Genomic DNA, 21,766 nt, shown 5'->3' on the forward strand with positions numbered 1-21,766 from the left:
TTACTTAAAAAAATAATTTATTTTCCCAAACCACGCAGAGCCGCACTAAAAGGACTAAAGAGCCGCAGGTTGCTGACCCCTGCACTAACCTATTCAGCTGCTTGTGAATGCAAATATCTAATCAGCCAATCACATGCCAGAAAAAAAAAAGGGTGATTTAAGTGACTTTGAAGGCAGCATTGCTGTTGGTGACAGATGGGCTGTTTTACGTTTTTCAGACACTCCTGATCTTCTCAAATTTTCTCAGGAATTTACAGAGAACAGTCCAAACTGAAAAGCGAAATAAACATTTCCCTGGGTAAAAATGCCTTGTTGATTGCAGAAGTCAGAGGGGCGTGGCCATGCTGAAGGCAAGAGGAATTCTAAGCCAGTTTCTCAACCCAGCCCATCTGATATCAGTAACCACAACACATTCAAAGTCAATTAAAAGTCGCCTTTCTTGCCCGTTCCGATGCTCGCTTTCAACTTTGAAATGAGACCACTTGGACAACAGTAATGATAAATAATTGCAAATAGAGCACGTTTACAGAATTTAATGTCATTTTTATAGAGCACCTCTTATTTTAAGAAAAGATGGGCGAGACGATTTTTGAAACTAACTGCAAATTAAGCACACAATATTTAATATCTGTATTTTACCATTTTGATAAGACATATTTCAGTACTCCAAAACACTTTTATTAGACTGCCAACATGCTTACAAGTAGTAAATCCAGGTTAGTGGATCATAATTAAACATAACTCTGTGGCAAACGCAGAGTTCAGCAGGCCATCAAGGAAGAAGTGACGTGCATTTCTGCAGTGTAAAGATTCACAAATGATTTTCTCCTTAATCTACAGTCACACAAAGCGCCAGGAAAATCTTTGGTGATGTTCTCAGATGATTCTGACGCTTATCACCCAGTTCCTCGTGATGTCCTCCACACCATCAACCCTCTGTCCTCCTCACAGTTTCTTCCTCAGCTTGCCTTTCTTATGGCCACCCCTTCCAAAACCTGACTTTTTAACTTCTCCGAGCCACTTTTTGTTCTTGGAGCGGAGCTTCCTCATCCCCCCGCCCTGCAGGAACTGGTGCTTCTGCTTTTTCTTGCGCTGCTTCATGATCTGATCCTTTGTTTTCAGCTCCGAGCGTGCTTTGTGGTCACCGGAGCTCTGTACGTTTGGACCTCGTCGGCCACGGCCACGACCTGGGAGAGGCACGACACAACAAAGAGGTTGGAGGTTATAGCTCGCAAGGCTGGAAGAGGGACTTGAAGTATTTACCTTTAGAGTTGAGTTAAAACATGGTGGCTGATGGTCTATATTTAACATGTTTGTGCTATTCATTTTGATGCCTTCCTACCTCTTGCTGGCTTCCTGCCTCCTCCGCCTGTTTCTCCATCTGATCCATCAAGGAAGAAGTGACGTGCATTTCTGCAGTGTAAAGATTCACAAATGATTTTCTCCTTAATCTACAGTCACACAAAGCGCCAGGAAAATCTTTGGTGATGTTCTCAGACAGGGACGTGCAGAGAGGTTTAAAGGGGCGGGTGCTCAAAGTTAAAAAGGGGCACATTGAACCATGCTGAATAACAACAACACACATTCATCAAGAATCTAATATGGGAAGGGCAGGGCTGTGTTGATCTGAGACTGTAGACATTAAAAAGTCCACAGGAGAGATGGTAGCTGATTAAACAAGTTTCATGAGATAATAACAAAATGCAAAGATTGATGACAGCGCTTGGAACCATAAGGCAACGAAAAACTGTGACATAAACTCGGCTCTGCCTGTGAATCACTCTTTGCTTCTCTTCTTCCTTCCTTCCCATCATTTCATATATCACTCTCCACTTGCTGTCTATCTGAGAACAAGGCACAACTTGCTATTGCAATAAACTATAATCTAATTATCCACACCTAACAACTCTTGCACTTAATCTATAATAAAATGATGACAGCAAAATGTTATAGCCCTGCCTTTAGTAGCCTCACACAGCTCCTACTGTTTCCTCCTCATGTCCTTACCAGCCATGTCTGCACAATGTTATATCATGAGTAATATTTTTTTAAATCCAGCTAAATAAAACACACACATGCACACACAGTGACATTTTAGACCTTCTTCAGAATACTGTATATACTATGGGCATCCTTACATTATTATTTATTACTAGAGCTACAATAATAAAGCAATGAGGAGGGGGAAGTAATAAATATGAAATAATGTATTTATGATGATTCCATTTGTTTCACTATCCACTCTGTGCAGGGCAAAGCTTATTACATTTTTAAACTGTAGAGATACAATCATTTTACTGCTGTAAAATCCAACTTTTGTCTTATTTAAAATATAAATCTAATATAATCTGCTTCTTAATGTATGTTCTTTAAAATACAGCGTGTGTTTTTTAATATATTATAATTATAATAATTATTATGTGGACATGCATATTAGATCGTTTTTTAGTGAAATATAATCCCTCCAGAAAGGCAGGAAATGCCCAGAAACTTACTTTAAAACTAAATATGTTCCCTAAAACGGTGACAGAGCTACAGATCCATGACAGCCTTACACAGGTAGCCAGCAGCTATGACCAGCACTACTTGTGCAGTTAATAAAAGGACAGGTAATGTTTGTCACGCTGTTGCACACACAGCACGCTCGTTTGTTTCAGTTCGTCAGTTGCAACAAGACAGCTTACCAACGTGTATGTAATAAGCTAATACTCCTGTGTGCTACACACTACAGTGTGCGCTGTACACCTACTTACTGGGTTTGTCGCATCAGTCTGTGTCTCTGAGTTAACTTGTGTTTCTCCTACAGCTCCGGACCGCAACAAATGCGCGTGCTCTTTGTGAGCTCGTTCCCGGCTCGTAACCAGCGCGTTCTGCCGTCGAGGGCGATCATTGGTTAAATGTGATCATGTGACTGATGCAAGCCAGATCCTTTTATTTAGCAAAACTATGATTAATAGTTAAATATTATTGTTGAGGGGCACAGACAGGACTCCGCACGCACACACACATAAAATAAATAAATAAATAAATAAATAAAATTTAAAAGTTGCCTCAACAAAAGGGCACTTTGGGCACTCATCAGGAAAAGGGCGGGTGCTCAAGCCCCTCTAGCCCACCCTCTGCACGTCCCTGGTCTCTATCCATCTAGTATTAAATCTTTCTGGGAAACAAGTATGTATATTATGCACACACACAAACACACATGCAGCTATTACCTATTTCTTGTTTTTATACCTAAGATGAATTATTGTTGAATGAAGACATTTTTCAAACAAATGTAAAATGTGGGCAATTGTGTTTATTGGGTAAAGGAAAAGGCAGAAGGGGGGGAAAGGATAGAAAGAATGAAAGAGAGAGATGAGAGAAAACCCCAACAATCCCCTCTGAGCAAGCAGCAGGCGACAGTGGATAGGAAAAACTCCTTTTAAAGTGAAAGACACCTAAAGGAGAAACCTATGGCAGAACCAGGCTCAGGAGGGGGCAGTCAACTGCCGGGACTGGTCGGGGGGTGAGGGTGAAAAAAGAAAAAGGAGGGAGGGGAAGGGGGGGAAATGAAGATGGAATAGAGGTGGAGGAAGACGAGGTTACATCAGGTGAGAAGCAGCAGTGCCCCTCCTCCAGAACCAGTGGAAGCGTTTTTTCTTCTTTTTCAGATACTCTTCCACCAGCACTTTTTTCTCAATGATGAGGGTTTTCAGCTCATCGATTGTTTCTGCGTTTTCTTTCTCAAGTTTGTTGCATCTTTTCACCATGTCTTCTAATTGTTCTTGTTTTTCTTTAAGCTTGTCTTTCAGTTCTTTAACTATTGCCTCCTCTATTCGCTTTGCCTTGTGCACATCTGTGTGCATGTCTTCCAGCTGCTGGTTTCTCTTCTGGATTTCTTGAAGTCTACACTGCAGGTCTTTATGTGTTTTCTGTTGTTCTTGCTTTTGCGCCTGGATTTCAGTGTTTTTGTACTTCAAGGTCTTAGAAAGTTCCTCAAGTTCGGTATTTTTTCTCAGCATCTCATTGATGCTACTCTGCATCGCTGAGCATTGTTTTTCCAGCTTTTTCTTTTCTTCTTCCAGTACAGTTGATTTGTACTTTGTTTCGTTATACAATTCTTGGAGTGCTTGATTTTTCCTCTGGAGATGAAGTTTTTCTTCTTCCTGTTGTATTTTCTGTTGGTCTTTTTCTTGAAGAAGCTCTTTATTTCCGTGCACTTTTTTATCAAGCCTGATTTGGAGCGATCTGTGTTTTTCCTCCATCTCGTCAAGCTTGGAGTCCATTTCTTTCTGTTTCATTTCCAGTTTCTTCTTGTCTTGAAGCAACTGTTGACTTTTGTGCAGAGTTTTGTCATGTTTCACCTGCAGCGCTTTGTATTTTTCCTCCATGGCTTGGAGTTTGCTCTGCAGGTCTCTCTGCTCTACGGGCTCTTGTTTCTTTTCTTGGAGGTTCTCCTTATTTCTCTCCAGAGCTTCATCAAGCATTACTCGCAAGCCTTCATTTTGTTTCTCAATGTTCCTCAGCTTGCAATCCATTTCTTCCTTTTTTATTTTCTGTTGGTCTATCTTGTGAAGAAACTCTTTATTTCTCTCCAGAGCTTCATCAAGCATCACTTGCAAGCCTTCATTCTGTTTCTTGATGTGCCTCAGCTTGCAATCCATTTCTTCCTTTTTTATTTTCTGTTGGTCTTTCTCGTGCAGAAACTCTTTATTTCTCTCCAGAGCTTCATCAAGCATCACTTGCAAGCCTTCATTTTGTTTCTCGATGTTCCTCAGCTTGCAATCCATTTCTTCCTGATGTATTTTCTGTTGGTCTTTTTCTTGAAGCAGCTCTTTATTTTTGAGCAGTGTTTCCTCAAGAGTTAGTTGCAGCATTTTCAGTTTTTCCTCCAAGACTTCAAGCTGGGAGTCTGTTTCTTTCTCCAGCATTTCTTGTTGCTCTCTCTCTTGAATGAACTCTTTATTTCTGTGCACTGTTTTCTCAAGCTTGATTTGGAGCGATCTGTGTTTTTCCTCCATCTCGTCAAGCTTGGAGTCAATTTCCTTCTGTTTCATTTCCATTTGCTTCTTGTCTTGAAGCAACTGTTGACTTTTGTGCAGAGTTTTGTCATGTTTCACCTGCAGCGCTTTGTATTTTTCCTCCATGGCTTGGAGTTTGCTCTGCATGTCTCTCTGCTGTGTGGACTGTTGCTTCTCTTCTTGGTGGATTTCCTTCAGTTTTTCCAGAGCTTCGTCAAGCTTCTCTTGGAGCTCCTGATTCTTCTTGACCATGTTTTCCTGTTTTATGCTCTCTTTTTTCTCCTTTTGGAGCAGATCTTTATTTTTTTCCAGAGCTCCATCAAGCTTTTCTTGGAGCTCCTGATTCTTCTTGAGCATTTTATCCCCTTTAATGCTCTCTTTTTTCTCATTTTGGAGCAGATCTTTAATTTTTTCTAGAGCTTCATCAAGCTTTTCTTGGAGCTCGTGATTCTTCTTATCTTGGAGAGCCCATTGTTTCTCCTCAATAATACCTTCCCTTTCCTGAAGCTGGTAGGATAATTTTTCTAATTCAGCGCTCTTTCTCTCATTTTCTTCTGTCAGGATCTTAATCTTTTCTCTGTTCATGAGATTTTCCTTCTCCATTTCTTCCAATCGCTTTTCCTCTAATTCCACCTGTTCATCCCAAGGAAGAGAGCTGATGTAAGGGTCTAGGGACTCATACCATGGAATAGAGCTGGGGTCAGCTTCTTGTCTTTCTTGCTCTTTCTGAGACATGTTGGAGTCTGTATACCGTGAGTACGAAAAGTATCCAGATGTTTGAAAATGCTTTACTGGTGAACGTTTGAATGCTGCTAACATAAGTGCTGCAAATAACGGACTGAAAGTTGTACCTCCTCACTCCTATTTATGGATTCAGAAGCCTGTGACATCACAATTCCATAAGCCAATGAGGTTGTCACATGACATTCTAGAATGAGGTCATGTTTTTGTATGAATTTTTTAAATAACATCAACATTCCGTAAGCCAATGAGGTTCTTACATGACTTTTGAATGAGGATAATTATTTTGTGTTAATCGACATAGCCTGCTGCAGCTCAGAGCTCGTGAGCTCAAACGATCCTCCAACCTCAGCCTCCCGGTAGCTTGGATTACAGGCACGCGCCACCGCACCCGGCGAGAAGCAGCTACGTTAACAGGGCTTTTAACTATGTCTGAGGTGACATCATGACACTAACCTGCTGCCCATCATTAGCAAAGTTGTAATGATGGGTAGCAAAGATGAGGAATGAATGGTGCACAATTGTTATATGCAAGTTTTTAGAAAGCTCGTGGTTAACCCAAGAGTATTTTGTCACAATATCAAGAAGAGTAAAGCTTCAATGTCAAGAATAGATAGGAATATAGGGAATTATATATTTTTATTTAAAGACAGGACTCACATGTTTTCATTTCTAGTCTTTAAAACCTGTCTCTATCAGGGACGTGCAGAGAGGTTTAAAGGGGCGGGTGCTCAAAGTTAAAAAGGGGCACATTGAACCATGCTGAATAACAACAACACACATTCATCAAGAATCTAATATGGGAAGGGCAGGGCTGTGTTGATCTGAGACTGTAGACATTAAAAAGTCCACAGGAGAGATGGTAGCTGATTAAACAAGTTTCATGAGATAATAACAAAATGCAAAGATTGGTGACAGCGCTTGGAACCATAAGGCAACGAAAAACTGTGACATAAACTCGGCTCTGCCTGTGAATCACTCTTTGCTTCTCTTCTTCCTTCCTTCCCATCATTTCATATATCACTCTCCACTTGCTGTCTATCTGAGAACAAGGCACAACTTGCTATTGCAATAAACTATAATCTAATTATCCACACCTAACAACTCTTGCACTTAATCTATAATAAAATGATGACAGCAAAATGTTATAGCCCTGCCTTTAGTAGCCTCATACAGCTCCTACTGTTTCCTCCTCATGTCCTTACCAGCCATGTCTGCACAATGTTATATCATGAGTAATATTTTTTTAAATCCAGCTAAATAAAACACACACATGCACACACAGTGACATTTTAGACCTTCTTCAGAATACTGTATATACTATGGGCATCCTTACATTATTATTTATTACTAGAGCTACAATAATAAAGCAATGAGGAGGGGGAAGTAATAAATATGAAATAATGTATTTATGATGATTCCATTTGTTTCACTATCCACTCTGTGCAGGGCAAAGCTTATTACATTTTTAAACTGTAGAGATACAATCATTTTACTGCTGTAAAATCCAACTTTTGTCTTATTTAAAATATAAATCTAATATAATCTGCTTCTTAATGTATGTTCTTTAAAATACAGCGTGTGTTTTTTAATATATTATAATTATAATAATTATTATGTGGACATGCATATTAGATCGTTTTTTAGTGAAATATAATCCCTCCAGAAAGGCAGGAAATGCCCAGAAACTTACTTTAAAACTAAATATGTTCCCTAAAACGGTGACAGAGCTACAGACCCATGACAGCCTTACACAGGTAGCCAGCAGCTATGACCAGCACTACTTGTGCAGTTAATAAAAGGACAGGTAATGTTTGTCACGCTGTTGCACACACAGCACGCTCGTTTGTTTCAGTTCGTCAGTTGCAACAAGACAGCTTACCAACGTGTATGTAATAAGCTAATACTCCTGTGTGCTACACACTACAGTGTGCGCTGTACACCTACTTACTGGGTTTGTCGCATCAGTCTGTGTCTCTGAGTTAACTTGTGTTTCTCCTACAGCTCCGGACCGCAACAAATGCGCGTGCTCTTTGTGAGCTCGTTCCCGGCTCGTAACCAGCGCGTTCTGCCGTCGAGGGCGATCATTGGTTAAATGTGATCATGTGACTGATGCAAGCCAGATCCTTTTATTTAGCAAAACTATGATTAATAGTTAAATATTATTGTTGAGGGGCACAGACAGGACTCCGCACGCACACACACATAAAATAAATAAATAAATAAATAAATAAATAAATAAAATTTAAAAGTTGCCTCAACAAAAGGGCACTTTGGGCACTCATCAGGAAAGGGGCGGGTGCTCAAGCCCCTCTAGCCCCCCCCCCCCTCTGCACGTCCCTGTTCTCAGATGATTCTGACGCTTATCACCCAGTTCCTCGTGATGTCCTCCACACCATCAACCCTCTGTCCTCCTCACAGTTTCTTCCTCAGCTTGCCTTTCTTATGGCCACCCCTTCCAAAACCTGACTTTTTAACTTCTCCGAGCCACTTTTTGTTCTTGGAGCGGAGCTTCCTCATCCCCCCGCCCTGCAGGAACTGGTGCTTCTGCTTTTTCTTGCGCTGCTTCATGATCTGATCCTTTGTTTTCAGCTCCGAGCGTGCTTTGTGGTCACCGGAGCTCTGTACGTTTGGACCTCGTCGGCCACGGCCACGACCTGGGAGAGGCACGACACAACAAAGAGGTTGGAGGTTATAGCTCGCAAGGCTGGAAGAGGGACTTGAAGTATTTACCTTTAGAGTTGAGTTAAAACATGGTGGCTGATGGTCTATATTTAACATGTTTGTGCTATTCATTTTGATGCCTTCCTACCTCTTGCTGGCTTCCTGCCTCCTCCGCCTGTTTCTCCATCTGATCCAGATCCTGTATCATCAATCTTGTATTTTTTCCTTCACTCCTCATAACTGACATGTCAGAGCGTTCTCACTCCCGAGGCGTAACATGTCGACGTTTTGTCACGTCCCGCGGCGTTCCTGAGGAACGCGAAAGGAGACCTTCGGCGTTCTTATGGTACGCGGCGGGTTATGGCTGGGATCCAGTGCAATGACGCTTCCGCGGTAATAGATGTTCCAGCCCTGTATTCCAGCCCTAAACCTAACCTTATCCCTAGCCCTGACCATAACCTTATTCCTGACCTTAACCAGGACTTTAATGAAGTTAAATAGCGTGTTTCTAAGCGATTTGAATAAAAAGAGCGAACATGTGTAGATTCAGTCCAGACGGTTCTCATATTTCCTCTTTTTTCCGAGGTCGTCATTTAGGAACGTGGTGGGTAGCCGAAAACGTAATATGGTGACGATTTGTCACCTAGCGTAAAATGTTACGCTTTGGGAGTGAGAACGGGTTGGACATGTTGTCAAGTGATACAACATCTTCACAGTACAGCTTAATATTGTCATAGGAGTAGAGAAGAGGGTCATTGAGAGCAGCACACAGAGAAGCTTTTTGTTGGAAGGATACAAGTTCTTCCTGTTCTTCTTGTTACTGATAACCTGACCGCTGTCTGTTTTGATCTTCTTCTTCTGGTCTTCTTTTCCCGTTTCTCTCACAAAACGCTTCCTCTTACGGTCCCTAAAAAAAGAAGGGGGAAAAAAGACTTTAAATTATAGTTTGAAATGACCATTTGGTGGATACTGAGTCAAACATAGGGAAATTTGTACCATTTCATCATTTTCTTCTGCTGGTTAAGGCGATCGCCTTCATCTCCCATGAGATCAAGGACAGCTGAAGAGGCCTGCTGTTCAAAAGCACTGCCCTCTCCACCGAGACTCAACCTGTCGACGCATAACACAGGACAAAACAGCATAAAACACAAAGCCATTCACATTTTTTAAAGAAACAGATGCAACAGTTTAATGCCTCACCCTCTCTCAGAGTCAAAGTCTTTAGGTCTGTAAGGGATATAATACTCTTCATCTTTGCCTGACTGCCTCTTTTTCTTGGTCTTTGGTCGCTCTTCGCCATCTTCCTGCTGACCTCTTCTTTTACCACCTACCACTTCTGAAAACACCCCCTGGTGGAAATAGAAAGAATTACATGGTACAAAGTGACAAAGCATGATACAGAGATCCTACTATCTTCCTCTTCTAGTTTGTATACAACATCATCTACATCAAAACTGCACTTTATTTTGCTTCTTCTTCATCAGACAGCACAAACAACTTTCTCATTTTGACTCAAATATTGGTTTTGAATGAAAATGATGAAACAATCCTGGGTGTTTATTCAACTTGTGAGCAGGTTTTCTAATCCACCGTACTATTATTATTGACACTAGTACATGTTCGTGCTGCTGGCAAACTAATACACTCAAGAACATATAGCAAAGCAAAAAAGTGAAAAGTAGGTCTTGCCTACATAAATAAACATAAGACAGTTGTGAAACTTTGACATAGTAACATCTGCAGTAATATTTACACCTGTGATGACATCTCACCAGCATTAGCCTTATTTTGAAACCAAGATTGTTTACACAGAGTTTGTAATTGCAGAGAAATGCTCCATTTATTTTGGTCATTTCATTTTTGAGCAGGAAGCTCACCTTTCTTGTTATAGCCTTTAGACGAATAGAGAGTTTTCCAATTAAATACATATTCTTTAAATAATGTTCCCTCTTATAAAAAGTAGGATAATTTAAAATTTTTAAAAAAAAATGTATTATACCTCTATTACTTAGAAAAAAACCTGTTTTTTTTCTGTTGTCTGTTATATAACGTTAGTGATGCTCGTTTCAATTCATTTCTTAATCAGCTAAACAGGTCAGTTAAGAAACAGTCAAATATTAAGTTAAATTTGAAAACGGTTTAAAAAAAAATATCCCCATTCCAAAATGTCACATGACAATCTCATTGGCTCACGGAGTTATGATGTCACTACACGATCCTTTGAAGTTTTTCCTTAAACAGGGGTGACACACAGCAGTTTTTTAGTTCGTGTCTTCGCAGCATTTGTGTTTGCAGCCTTCACACGTTCACCACAGAAACTTTTGGAAACCTTTTCAGAGTTGTCGTGTACAACCTTCAACATGTATCCAACAAGACACCAACCAAGGCAAAAAGATTACGCCGCTTCTCCTTCCTGTCGTGGCCGGCCAATTTCCCCAAATGACCTCTTAGCCGTCCAAAGGGCATTACATGACAGTAAGAAGGAAAACTACCATCTCCAGAATAAAATTCAACAGATTGAAGAAGAGAAACTTCAACTGGAGGAGAAGTGTAGACAGATGGAAGCGCAAAATAAGAACCTGGAAGAAAGACAAAAACGCCAGCCCGACATAAATATTATTAATGAGGGTTGGGGAATCAAGTTTGGACAAGCCCGAGAGCAGATTGTCTTCCTAATTAAGGAAAACAAGCAAAAGAGCGTGGAACTAAAGGAGATGTCCAACCAGCTTAAAGACAGCAAAGCTACTGTTGAGAAGACAGAATGGGATCTCCAATATATGGACCAAATGAATCGGCTGCTCCAAACAAACTTCGATGAAGCTGTGAAAAAAAATAAAGAAATCCTCCAACAGAAGGAAGAACAGGAGAAAAGGCAAAGAGACATGGAGCACAAACTCAAAGTCACGGAGGAAAAATACAGAATGCTGAAAGAGAAGGTGGATGATACTCTGCGCCAAAACAAAGACCTTCTTCACGAGAAAAAGCAACTAGAAGGGGAAAAAGAAAAACTGGACAAACAATGCTCGCACATGCAGAAAAGGATGGAGCAAATGGCGAGAAACAACTCCGAGCTCACTAAGGGGATATTGTTGGAATACAACAACTTGAAGTGCAAACACACTGAAATGCAGGCGCAAAAGCAAGAACAAGACAACATACATGACGACCTGCAGCGTACGCTCCAAGATATCCACAAAAGAAATGAGGAGCTACAAGACATGTACAAAGAAGTACAACAAAGAAACGCAGACATGCACAAGGACAAGATAATGCAGGAGGAAACATCCAAAGAGCTCAGGGAAAAGCTTGAAGAAAAACAAGCAACGCTGGAAGAGGTGGAGAAAACGTGCAAGAAGCTTGAGAAACAAAACAAAGAAACCATCGATGAGTTGAGAACCCTCATCCTGGAAAAAAAAGCTCTTGTAGAAAACTGCATGAAAAAGAAGAACAAACGCTTCCGCTGGCCCTGGAGGAGGAACTCTACTGCTTCCTCAGCAGGTGTAGCCTCGTCTTGCTCCACCTGTGTTCACCTCCCCAACCAGTCCCGGCAGTTGACTGTCCCCTCCTGAGCCTGGTTCTGCCGGAGGTTTCTGCCCGTTTAAAGGCAGTTTTTCCTCCCCACTGTCGCCTAGTGCGTGCTCAGAGGGGATTGTTGGGGTTTTCTCTCCTCTACCTTGTTTCATTATTTACTTAACTTTTTGTGCTTGCTTCATTTTACCTTGTTTCATTATTTACTTGTTAACGTTTTGTTCTTACTTCATTTTACCTTGTTTCATTATTTACTTGTTAACGTTTTGTTCTTACTTCATTTTACCTTGTTTCATTATTTACTTGTTGACGTTTTGTTCTTACTTCATTTTACCTTGTTTCATTATTTACTTAACTTTTTGTGCTTACTTCATTTTACCTTGTTTCATTATTTACTTGTTTAACTTTTTCTTTTTCAACTTATTCATAAAACAATAAACCAATTGAATTTATCCTTTGAGTATTTTTCATCTTTTCATCTATAACTTTTTCAAACATTCATATCTGTCGTTTATCTTCTTCTTGAAACCTCATAAATGGTGAAGGAAAAATCCTGGAACATGGTTTGAAACACTGAAATTGTTTCAGCTGAAACCGGCAAAGTCATACGTGTGTGTGTGTGTGTGTGTGTGTGTGTGTGTGTGTGTGTGTGTGTGTGTGTGTGTGTGTGTGTGTGTGTGTGTGTGTGTTACTCTGTACATGAAACAACTTTGTAGAAAACCATTTTCCTGTCGAAACATTAGCAAACACAAACAAAGTGTTATTAACAAACGAATTACTAATATCCCTCTCTATGATAGTGATTTATTTTCTTACGGGATTAAAACTGTAAATTTTACCAAACTAAAGAAAGTAATACAAAGTAATAAAACTTTTTATCATTTAGTTAAGATCCAACATCCATTCTTTTCATAGTTGGTTGCTACCACCAGAGGGCGACATGGAGTACTTTTACCCATGTAGAGAAACATAAACGCTCATATATTACACACGCACCAACATTTTACTGTCTATTACTACATCAGTCTGTTTACATTAAACTGATATTGATAAATAAACTCACAAATATAGCTTCATGAATTTGGTAACGTCCTGTAAGTCATATCGTCAAATGCTTTTGTTCCAAAATAAAAAGGCTGTTGAAATAATGATTGGTGTGGTTTTTACAGGTGAATGAGCAGCAGAATAACTACAGAGAATCTGTGAATACATGAATGACCTTTTGTAATATGCCTTTAGCCTATTAGTGCCCTGAAAGAGTGGAGATTTTACCTATTTTAGCAAAATGATCTACAAACTGTATGGGTGAATATAGGAGCTTGTTAACAGGTTAGCATGTCCAACTAACAGACAGGAAAATGAGCTATGTATTTTTTAGATATCATGTTATCAGCTGACCACTGAAAGCTCTTTCTGCATATATCTTCTACACGTTCTGTCTCTTGTCACGTGTGTGTTTATATTTAAATCATGTATGTTGATTATTTAAATATGCTTTTTCATTCATTTTTAAAAAATGTCAACAGCTGTCGTTTACAGATTCATTGTTTACTATATGCTATATATATATATGAACATGAACAAAACTGAAAACACTGGGTCACCGACCCAGGAACCCTGACAATATGTATTTTACCTGGTTAATGTGTGTGGCGGGGCGTGGTCTGCAGCGCCGCTGCAGGGGAGGCGGACGCACCTGAGCGGCACCCGCGATCACGCCTCGGCGCCTTAACGTCTGTGCTCTCTATGCTGTTGTGTTGGTATGTGTCGGGCTGTGAGCTTTAACACCGGCTGTATGCATACAGCAACCGTGTGTGAAAAGTGGTCAATAAAGAGAAGCTGTAAAGCGTGTTCATGGAAACATCGTTGGGTCTGCCGTGATATGTTTACAATGGGACTTCTGCTCCTGAATCTCTGCGCACAGCGTCTGCAAATCGGAGCTGTATGAAGTCACTTTCATCTTTACGCAGGACTGTAAGCTGTCATCTGTGAGGCGTGAGCGGTGTTTGTTTTTAACATAGTTCACGGTGGAGCTGCTGACATAATGTGGATCCGAAGATTGATAATTAGCCTACCTGGGGTTGAAAGTCTCGATAAATGCACGGCGTTTCGGCGGGTATATCGGCTTCCGCAAGTGTGACGCTTATTTTGAGCGTTCAAAAACTAATAGAATATAATTTTATATTTATATTTCAATATCACAGTAATCTTCCAATTTAGAACTACAAGTTAAAAAAGAACTAACATAAATAAAATACACTTCAGCTAATTACTTAAAAAAATAATTTATTTTCCCAAACCACGCAGAGCCGCACTAAAAGGACTAAAGAGCCGCAGGTTGCTGACCCCTGCACTAACCTATTCAGCTGCTTGTGAATGCAAATATCTAATCAGCCAATCACATGCCAGAAAAAAAAAGGGTGATTTAAGTGACTTTGAAGGCAGCATTGCTGTTGGTGACAGATGGGCTGTTTTACGTTTTTCAGACACTCCTGATCTTCTCAAATTTTCTCAGGAATTTACAGAGAACAGTCCAAACTGAAACGCGAAATAAACATTTCCCTGGGTAAAAATGCCTTGTTGATTGCAGAAGTCAGAGGGGCGTGGCCATGCTGAAGGCAAGAGGAATTCTAAGCCAGTTTCTCAACCCAGCCCATCTGATATCAGTAACCACAACACATTCAAAGTCAATTAAAAGTCGCCTTTCTTGCCCGTTCCGATGCTCGCTTTCAACTTTGAAATGAGACCACTTGGACAACAGTAATGATAAATAATTGCAAATAGAGCACGTTTACAGAATTTAATGTCATTTTTATAGAGCACCTCTTATTTTAAGAAAAGATGGGCGAGACGATTTTTGAAACTAACTGCAAATTAAGCACACAATATTTAATATCTGTATTTTACCATTTTGATAAGACATATTTCAGTACTCCAAAACACTTTTATTAGACTGCCAACATGCTTACAAGTAGTAAATCCAGGTTAGTGGATCATAATTAAACATAACTCTGTGGCAAACGCAGAGTTCAGCAGGCCATCAAGGAAGAAGTGACGTGCATTTCTGCAGTGTAAAGATTCACAAATGATTTTCTCCTTAATCTACAGTCACACAAAGCGCCAGGAAAATCTTTGGTGATGTTCTCAGATGATTCTGACGCTTATCACCCAGTTCCTCGTGATGTCCTCCACACCATCAACCCTCTGTCCTCCTCCCAGTTTCTTCCTCAGCTTGCCTTTCTTATGGCCACCCCTTCCAAAACCTGACTTTTTAACTTCTCCGAGCCACTTTTTGTTCTTGGAGCGGAGCTTCCTCATCCCCCCGCCCTGCAGGAACTGGTGCTTCTGCTTTTTCTTGCGCTGCTTCATGATCTGATCCTTTGTTTTCAGCTCCGAGCGTGCTTTGTGGTCACCGGAGCTCTGTACGTTTGGACCTCGTCGGCCACGGCCACGACCTGGGAGAGGCACGACACAACAAAGAGGTTGGAGGTTATAGCTCGCAAGGCTGGAAGAGGGACTTGAAGTATTTACCTTTAGAGTTGAGTTAAAACATGGTGGCTGATGGTCTATATTTAACATGTTTGTGCTATTCATTTTGATGCCTTCCTACCTCTTGCTGGCTTCCTGCCTCCTCCGCCTGTTTCTCCATCTGATCCAGATCCTGTATCATCAATCTTGTATTTTTTCCTTCACTCCTCATAACTGACATGTTGTCAAGTGATACAACATCTTCACAGTACAGCTTAATATTGTCATAGGAGTAGAGAAGAGGGTCATTGAGAGCAGCACACAGAGAAGCTTTTTGTTGGAAGGATACAAGTTCTTCCTGTTCTTCTTGTTACTGATAACCTGACCGCTGTCTGTTTTGATCTTCTTCTTCTGGTCTTCTTTTCCCGTTTCTCTCACAAAACGCTTCCTCTTACGGTCCCTAAAAAAAGAAGGGGGAAAAAAGACTTTAAATTATAGTTTGAAATGACCATTTGGTGGATACTGAGTCAAACATAGGGAAATTTGTACCATTTCATCATTTTCTTCTGCTGGTTAAGGCGATCGCCTTCATCTCCCATGAGATCAAGGACAGCTGAAGAGGCCTGCTGTTCAAAAGCACTGCCCTCTCCACCGAGACTCAACCTGTCGACGCATAACACAGGACAAAACAGCATAAAACACAAAGCCATTCACATTTTTTAAAGAAACAGATGCAACAGTTTAATGCCTCACCCTCTCTCAGAGTCAAAGTCTTTAGGTCTGTAAGGGATATAATACTCTTCATCTTTGCCTGACTGCCTCTTTTTCTTGGTCTTTGGTCGCTCTTCGCCATCTTCCTGCTGACCTCTTCTTTTACCACCTACCACTTCTGAAAACACCCCCTGGTGGAAATAGAAAGAATTACATGGTACAAAGTGACAAAGCATGATACAGAGATCCTACTATCTTCCTCTTCTAGTTTGTATACAACATCATCTACATCAAAACTGCACTTTATTTTGCTTCTTCTTCATCAGACAGCACAAACAACTTTCTCATTTTGACTCAAATATTGGTTTTGAATGAAAATGATGAAACAATCCTGGGTGTTTATTCAACTTGTGAGCAGGTTTTCTAATCCACCGTACTATTATTATTGACACTAGTACATGTTCGTGCTGCTGGCAAACTAATACACTCAAGAACATATAGCAAAGCAAAAAAGTGAAAAGTAGGTCTTGCCTACATAAATAAACATAAGACAGTTGTGAAACTTTGACATAGTAACATCTGCAGTAATATTTACACCTGTGATGACATCTCACCAGCATTAGCCTTATTTTGAAACCAAGATTGTTTACACAGAGTTTGTAATTGCAGAGAAATGCTCCATTTATTTTGGTCATTTCATTTTTGAGCAGGAAGCTCACCTTTCTTGTTATAGCCTTTAGACGAATAGAGAGTTTTCCAATTAAATACATATTCTTTAAATAATGTTCCCTCTTATAAAAAGTAGGATAATTTAAAATTTTTTTAAAAAAAATGTATTATACCTCTATTACTTAGAAAAAAACCTGTTTTTTTTCTGTTGTCTGTTATATAACGTTAGTGATGCTCGTTTCAATTCATTTCTTAATCAGCTAAACAGGTCAGTTAAGAAACAGTCAAATATTAAGTTAAATTTGAAAACGGTTTAAAAAAAAATATCCCCATTCCAAAATGTCACATGACAATCTCATTGGCTCACGGAGTTATGATGTCACTACACGATCCTTTGAAGTTTTTCCTTAAACAGGGGTGACACACAGCAGTTTTTTAGTTCGTGTCTTCGCAGCATTTGTGTTTGCAGCCTTCACACGTTCACCACAGAAACTTTTGGAAACCTTTTCAGAGTTGTCGTGTACAACCTTCAACATGTATCCAACAAGACACCAACCAAGGCAAAAAGATTACGCCGCTTCTCCTTCCTGTCGTGGCCGGCCAATTTCCCCAAATGACCTCTTAGCCGTCCAAAGGGCATTACATGACAGTAAGAAGGAAAACTACCATCTCCAGAATAAAATTCAACAGATTGAAGAAGAGAAACTTCAACTGGAGGAGAAGTGTAGACAGATGGAAGCGCAAAATAAGAACCTGGAAGAAAGACAAAAACGCCAGCCCGACATAAATATTATTAATGAGGGTTGGGGAATCAAGTTTGGACAAGCCCGAGAGCAGATTGTCTTCCTAATTAAGGAAAACAAGCAAAAGAGCGTGGAACTAAAGGAGATGTCCAACCAGCTTAAAGACAGCAAAGCTACTGTTGAGAAGACAGAATGGGATCTCCAATATATGGACCAAATGAATCGGCTGCTCCAAACAAACTTCGATGAAGCTGTGAAAAAAAATAAAGAAATCCTCCAACAGAAGGAAGAACAGGAGAAAAGGCAAAGAGACATGGAGCACAAACTCAAAGTCACGGAGGAAAAATACAGAATGCTGAAAGAGAAGGTGGATGATACTCTGCGCCAAAACAAAGACCTTCTTCACGAGAAAAAGCAACTAGAAGGGGAAAAAGAAAAACTGGACAAACAATGCTCGCACATGCAGAAAAGGATGGAGCAAATGGCGAGAAACAACTCCGAGCTCACTAAGGGGATATTGTTGGAATACAACAACTTGAAGCGCAAACACACTGAAATGCAGGCGCAAAAGCAAGAACAAGACAACATACATGACGACCTGCAGCGTACGCTCCAAGATATCCACAAAAGAAATGAGGAGCTACAAGACATGTACAAAGAAGTACAACAAAGAAACGCAGACATGCACAAGGACAAGATAATGCAGGAGGAAACATCCAAAGAGCTCAGGGAAAAGCTTGAAGAAAAACAAGCAACGTTGGAAGAGGTGGAGAAAACGTGCAAGAAGCTTGAGAAACAAAACAAAGAAACCATCGATGAGTTGAGAACCCTCATCCTGGAAAAAAAAGCTCTTGTAGAAAACTGCATGAAAAAGAAGAACAAACGCTTCCGCTGGCCCTGGAGGAGGAACTCTACTGCTTCCTCAGCAGGTGTAGCCTCGTCTTGCTCCACCTGTGTTCACCTCCCCAACCAGTCCCGGCAGTTGACTGTCCCCTCCTGAGCCTGGTTCTGCCGGAGGTTTCTGCCCGTTTAAAGGCAGTTTTTCCTCCCCACTGTCGCCTAGTGCGTGCTCAGAGGGGATTGTTGGGGTTTTCTCTCCTCTACCTTGTTTCATTATTTACTTAACTTTTTGTGCTTGCTTCATTTTACCTTGTTTCATTATTTACTTGTTAACGTTTTGTTCTTACTTCATTTTACCTTGTTTCATTATTTACTTGTTAACGTTTTGTTCTTACTTCATTTTACCTTGTTTCATTATTTACTTAACTTTTTGTGCTTACTTCATTTTACCTTGTTTCATTATTTACTTGTTAACGTTTTGTTCTTACTTCATTTTACCTTGTTTCATTATTTACTTGTTTAACTTTTTCTTTTTCAACTTATTCATAAAACAATAAACCAATTGAATTTATCCTTTGAGTATTTTTCATCTTTTCATCTATAACTTTTTCAAACATTCATATCTGTCGTTTATCTTCTTCTTGAAACCTCATAAATGGTGAAGGAAAAATCCTGGAACATGGTTTGAAACACTGAAATTGTTTCAGCTGAAACCGGCAAAGTCATACGTGTGTGTGTGTGTGTGTGTGTGTGTGTGTGTGTGTGTGTGTGTGTGTGTGTGTGTGTGTGTTACTCTGTACATGAAACAACTTTGTAGAAAACCATTTTCCTGTCGAAACATTAGCAAACACAAACAAAGTGTTATTAACAAACGAATTACTAATATCCCTCTCTATGATAGTGATTTATTTTCTTACGGGATTAAAACTGTAAATTTTACCAAACTAAAGAAAGTAATACAAAGTAATAAAACTTTTTATCATTTAGTTAAGATCCAACATCCATTCTTTTCATAGTTGGTTGCTACCACCAGAGGGCGACATGGAGTACTTTTACCCATGTAGAGAAACATAAACGCTCATATATTACACACGCACCAACATTTTACTGTCTATTACTACATCAGTCTGTTTACATTAAACTGATATTGATAAATAAACTCACAAATATAGCTTCATGAATTTGGTAACGTCCTGTAAGTCATATCGTCAAATGCTTTTGTTCCAAAATAAAAAGGCTGTTGAAATAATGATTGGTGTGGTTTTTACAGGTGAATGAGCAGCAGAATAACTACAGAGAATCTGTGAATACATGAATGACCTTTTGTAATATGCCTTTAGCCTATTAGTGCCCTGAAAGAGTGGAGATTTTACCTATTTTAGCAAAATGATCTACAAACTGTATGGGTGAATATAGGAGCTTGTTAACAGGTTAGCATGTCCAACTAACAGACAGGAAAATGAGCTATGTATTTTTTAGATATCATGTTATCAGCTGACCACTGAAAGCTCTTTCTGCATATATCTTCTACACGTTCTGTCTCTTGTCACGTGTGTGTTTATATTTAAATCATGTATGTTGATTATTTAAATATGCTTTTTCATTCATTTTTAAAAAATGTCAACAGCTGTCGTTTACAGATTCATTGTTTACTATATGCTATATATATATATGAACATGAACAAAACTGAAAACACTGGGTCACCGACCCAGGAACCCTGACAATATGTATTTTACCTGGTTAATGTGTGTGGCGGGGCGTGGTCTGCAGCGCCGCTGCAGGGGAGGCGGACGCACCTGAGCGGCACCCGCGATCACGCCTCGGCGCCTTAACGTCTGTGCTCTCTATGCTGTTGTGTTGGTATGTGTCGGGCTGTGAGCTTTAACACCGGCTGTATGCATACAGCAACCGTGTGTGAAAAGTGGTCAATAAAGAGAAGCTGTAAAGCGTGTTCATGGAAACATCGTTGGGTCTGCCGTGATATGTTTACAATGGGACTTCTGCTCCTGAATCTCTGCGCACAGCGTCTGCAAATCGGAGCTGTATGAAGTCACTTTCATCTTTACGCAGGACTGTAAGCTGTCATCTGTGAGGCGTGAGCGGTGTTTGTTTTTAACATAGTTCACGGTGGAGCTGCTGACATAATGTGGATCCGAAGATTGATAATTAGCCTACCTGGGGTTGAAAGTCTCGATAAATGCACGGCGTTTCGGCGGGTATATCGGCTTCCGCAAGTGTGACGCTTATTTTGAGCGTTCAAAAACTAATAGAATATAATTTTATATTTATATTTCAATATCACAGTAATCTTCCAATTTAGAACTACAAGTTAAAAAAGAACTAACATAAATAAAATACACTTCAGCTAATTACTTAAAAAAATAATTTATTTTCCCAAACCACGCAGAGCCGCACTAAAAGGACTAAAGAGCCGCAGGTTGCTGACCCCTGCACTAACCTATTCAGCTGCTTGTGAATGCAAATATCTAATCAGCCAATCACATGCCAGAAAAAAAAAGGGTGATTTAAGTGACTTTGAAGGCAGCATTGCTGTTGGTGACAGATGGGCTGTTTTACGTTTTTCAGACACTCCTGATCTTCTCAAATTTTCTCAGGAATTTACAGAGAACAGTCCAAACTGAAACGCGAAATAAACATTTCCCTGGGTAAAAATGCCTTGTTGATTGCAGAAGTCAGAGGGGCGTGGCCATGCTGAAGGCAAGAGGAATTCTAAGCCAGTTTCTCAACCCAGCCCATCTGATATCAGTAACCACAACACATTCAAAGTCAATTAAAAGTCGCCTTTCTTGCCCGTTCCGATGCTCGCTTTCAACTTTGAAATGAGACCACTTGGACAACAGTAATGATAAATAATTGCAAATAGAGCACGTTTACAGAATTTAATGTCATTTTTATAGAGCACCTCTTATTTTAAGAAAAGATGGGCGAGACGATTTTTGAAACTAACTGCAAATTAAGCACACAATATTTAATATCTGTATTTTACCATTTTGATAAGACATATTTCAGTACTCCAAAACACTTTTATTAGACTGCCAACATGCTTACAAGTAGTAAATCCAGGTTAGTGGATCATAATTAAACATAACTCTGTGGCAAACGCAGAGTTCAGCAGGCCATCAAGGAAGAAGTGACGTGCATTTCTGCAGTGTAAAGATTCACAAATGATTTTCTCCTTAATCTACAGTCACACAAAGCGCCAGGAAAATCTTTGGTGATGTTCTCAGATGATTCTGACGCTTATCACCCAGTTCCTCGTGATGTCCTCCACACCATCAACCCTCTGTCCTCCTCCCAGTTTCTTCCTCAGCTTGCCTTTCTTATGGCCACCCCTTCCAAAACCTGACTTTTTAACTTCTCCGAGCCACTTTTTGTTC

The 21,766-nt window shown here is 40.0% G+C and overlaps 2 protein-coding genes and 1 pseudogene across 9 annotated transcripts; all 3 read right to left on the minus strand.

Annotated features, from left to right (window-relative positions):
• Nucleotides 1-517: 517 nt before the first annotated feature.
• LOC309689555 (ATP-dependent RNA helicase DDX54-like) lies at nucleotides 518-2,964 on the minus strand. Its single transcript, XM_082506069.1, has 3 exons — nucleotides 2,754-2,964; nucleotides 1,343-1,413; nucleotides 518-1,187 (listed from the first exon to the last, which is right to left on the minus strand). The coding sequence occupies exons 1-3, from the start codon at nucleotides 2,765-2,767 to the stop codon at nucleotides 946-948; spliced, it is 327 nt and encodes a 108-aa protein (XP_082362195.1). The 5' UTR covers nucleotides 2,768-2,964; the 3' UTR covers nucleotides 518-945.
• Nucleotides 2,965-3,589: 625 nt separating this feature from the next.
• On the minus strand, nucleotides 3,590-7,906 carry LOC309688944 (annotated as a pseudogene). The gene is made up of 2 exons: nucleotides 7,696-7,906; nucleotides 3,590-5,636 (listed from the first exon to the last, which is right to left on the minus strand). The product of its transcript is annotated as an uncharacterized misc_RNA (transcript).
• Nucleotides 7,907-8,020: 114 nt separating this feature from the next.
• On the minus strand, nucleotides 8,021-21,764 carry LOC309689163 (ATP-dependent RNA helicase DDX54-like). Of its 7 annotated transcripts, none has more exons than XR_014271274.1 (11): nucleotides 20,544-21,764; nucleotides 16,158-16,306; nucleotides 15,954-16,067; nucleotides 15,754-15,864; nucleotides 15,547-15,638; nucleotides 14,012-15,391; nucleotides 9,609-9,757; nucleotides 9,405-9,518; nucleotides 9,205-9,315; nucleotides 8,557-8,648; nucleotides 8,021-8,401 (listed from the first exon to the last, which is right to left on the minus strand). XR_014271274.1 is itself a non-coding variant. In XM_082505412.1 (6 exons), exons 1-5 carry the CDS (start codon nucleotides 10,872-10,874, stop codon nucleotides 8,636-8,638), a joined length of 471 nt encoding a protein of 156 aa, XP_082361538.1. In that variant the 5' UTR covers nucleotides 10,875-11,510; the 3' UTR covers nucleotides 8,035-8,401; nucleotides 8,557-8,635. The 7 variants fall into 7 exon arrangements, 4 of the variants coding, with proteins under 4 accessions (XP_082361538.1, XP_082361540.1, XP_082361537.1 ...); XR_014271275.1 differs by lacking the exon at nucleotides 20,544-21,764 and adding an exon at nucleotides 17,152-18,626; XM_082505412.1 differs by lacking the exons at nucleotides 14,012-15,391; nucleotides 15,547-15,638; nucleotides 15,754-15,864; ... (1 more) ...; nucleotides 16,158-16,306; nucleotides 20,544-21,764 and adding an exon at nucleotides 10,791-11,510 and having other exon boundaries at nucleotides 8,035-8,401.
• Between the last annotated feature and the right edge of the window lie 2 nt (nucleotides 21,765-21,766).

Source organism: Aulonocara stuartgranti (genome assembly GCF_965226115.1).
Source record: "Aulonocara stuartgranti genome assembly, chromosome: 15".
NCBI classification, from domain to species: domain Eukaryota; kingdom Metazoa; phylum Chordata; class Actinopteri; order Cichliformes; family Cichlidae; genus Aulonocara; species Aulonocara stuartgranti.

Coding starts and splice junctions, on each gene's coding strand:
- LOC309689555 (XM_082506069.1), bottom strand. Junction 1,188..1,342: donor AGGCAGGAAGCCAGCAAGAG/GTAGGAAGGCAT, acceptor TGCCTCTCCCAG/GTCGTGGCCGTGGCCGACGA.
- LOC309689163 (XM_082505412.1), bottom strand. CDS start 10,874: ATGCCCTTTGGACGGCTAAGAGGTCATTTGGGGAAATTGGCCGGCCAC. Junction 9,758..10,790: donor GGCGTAATCTTTTTGCCTTG/GTTGGTGTCTTG, acceptor TATTTCCACCAG/GGGGTGTTTTCAGAAGTGGT. Junction 9,316..9,404: donor CAGAAGAAAATGATGAAATG/GTACAAATTTCC, acceptor TTCTTTTTTTAG/GGACCGTAAGAGGAAGCGTT.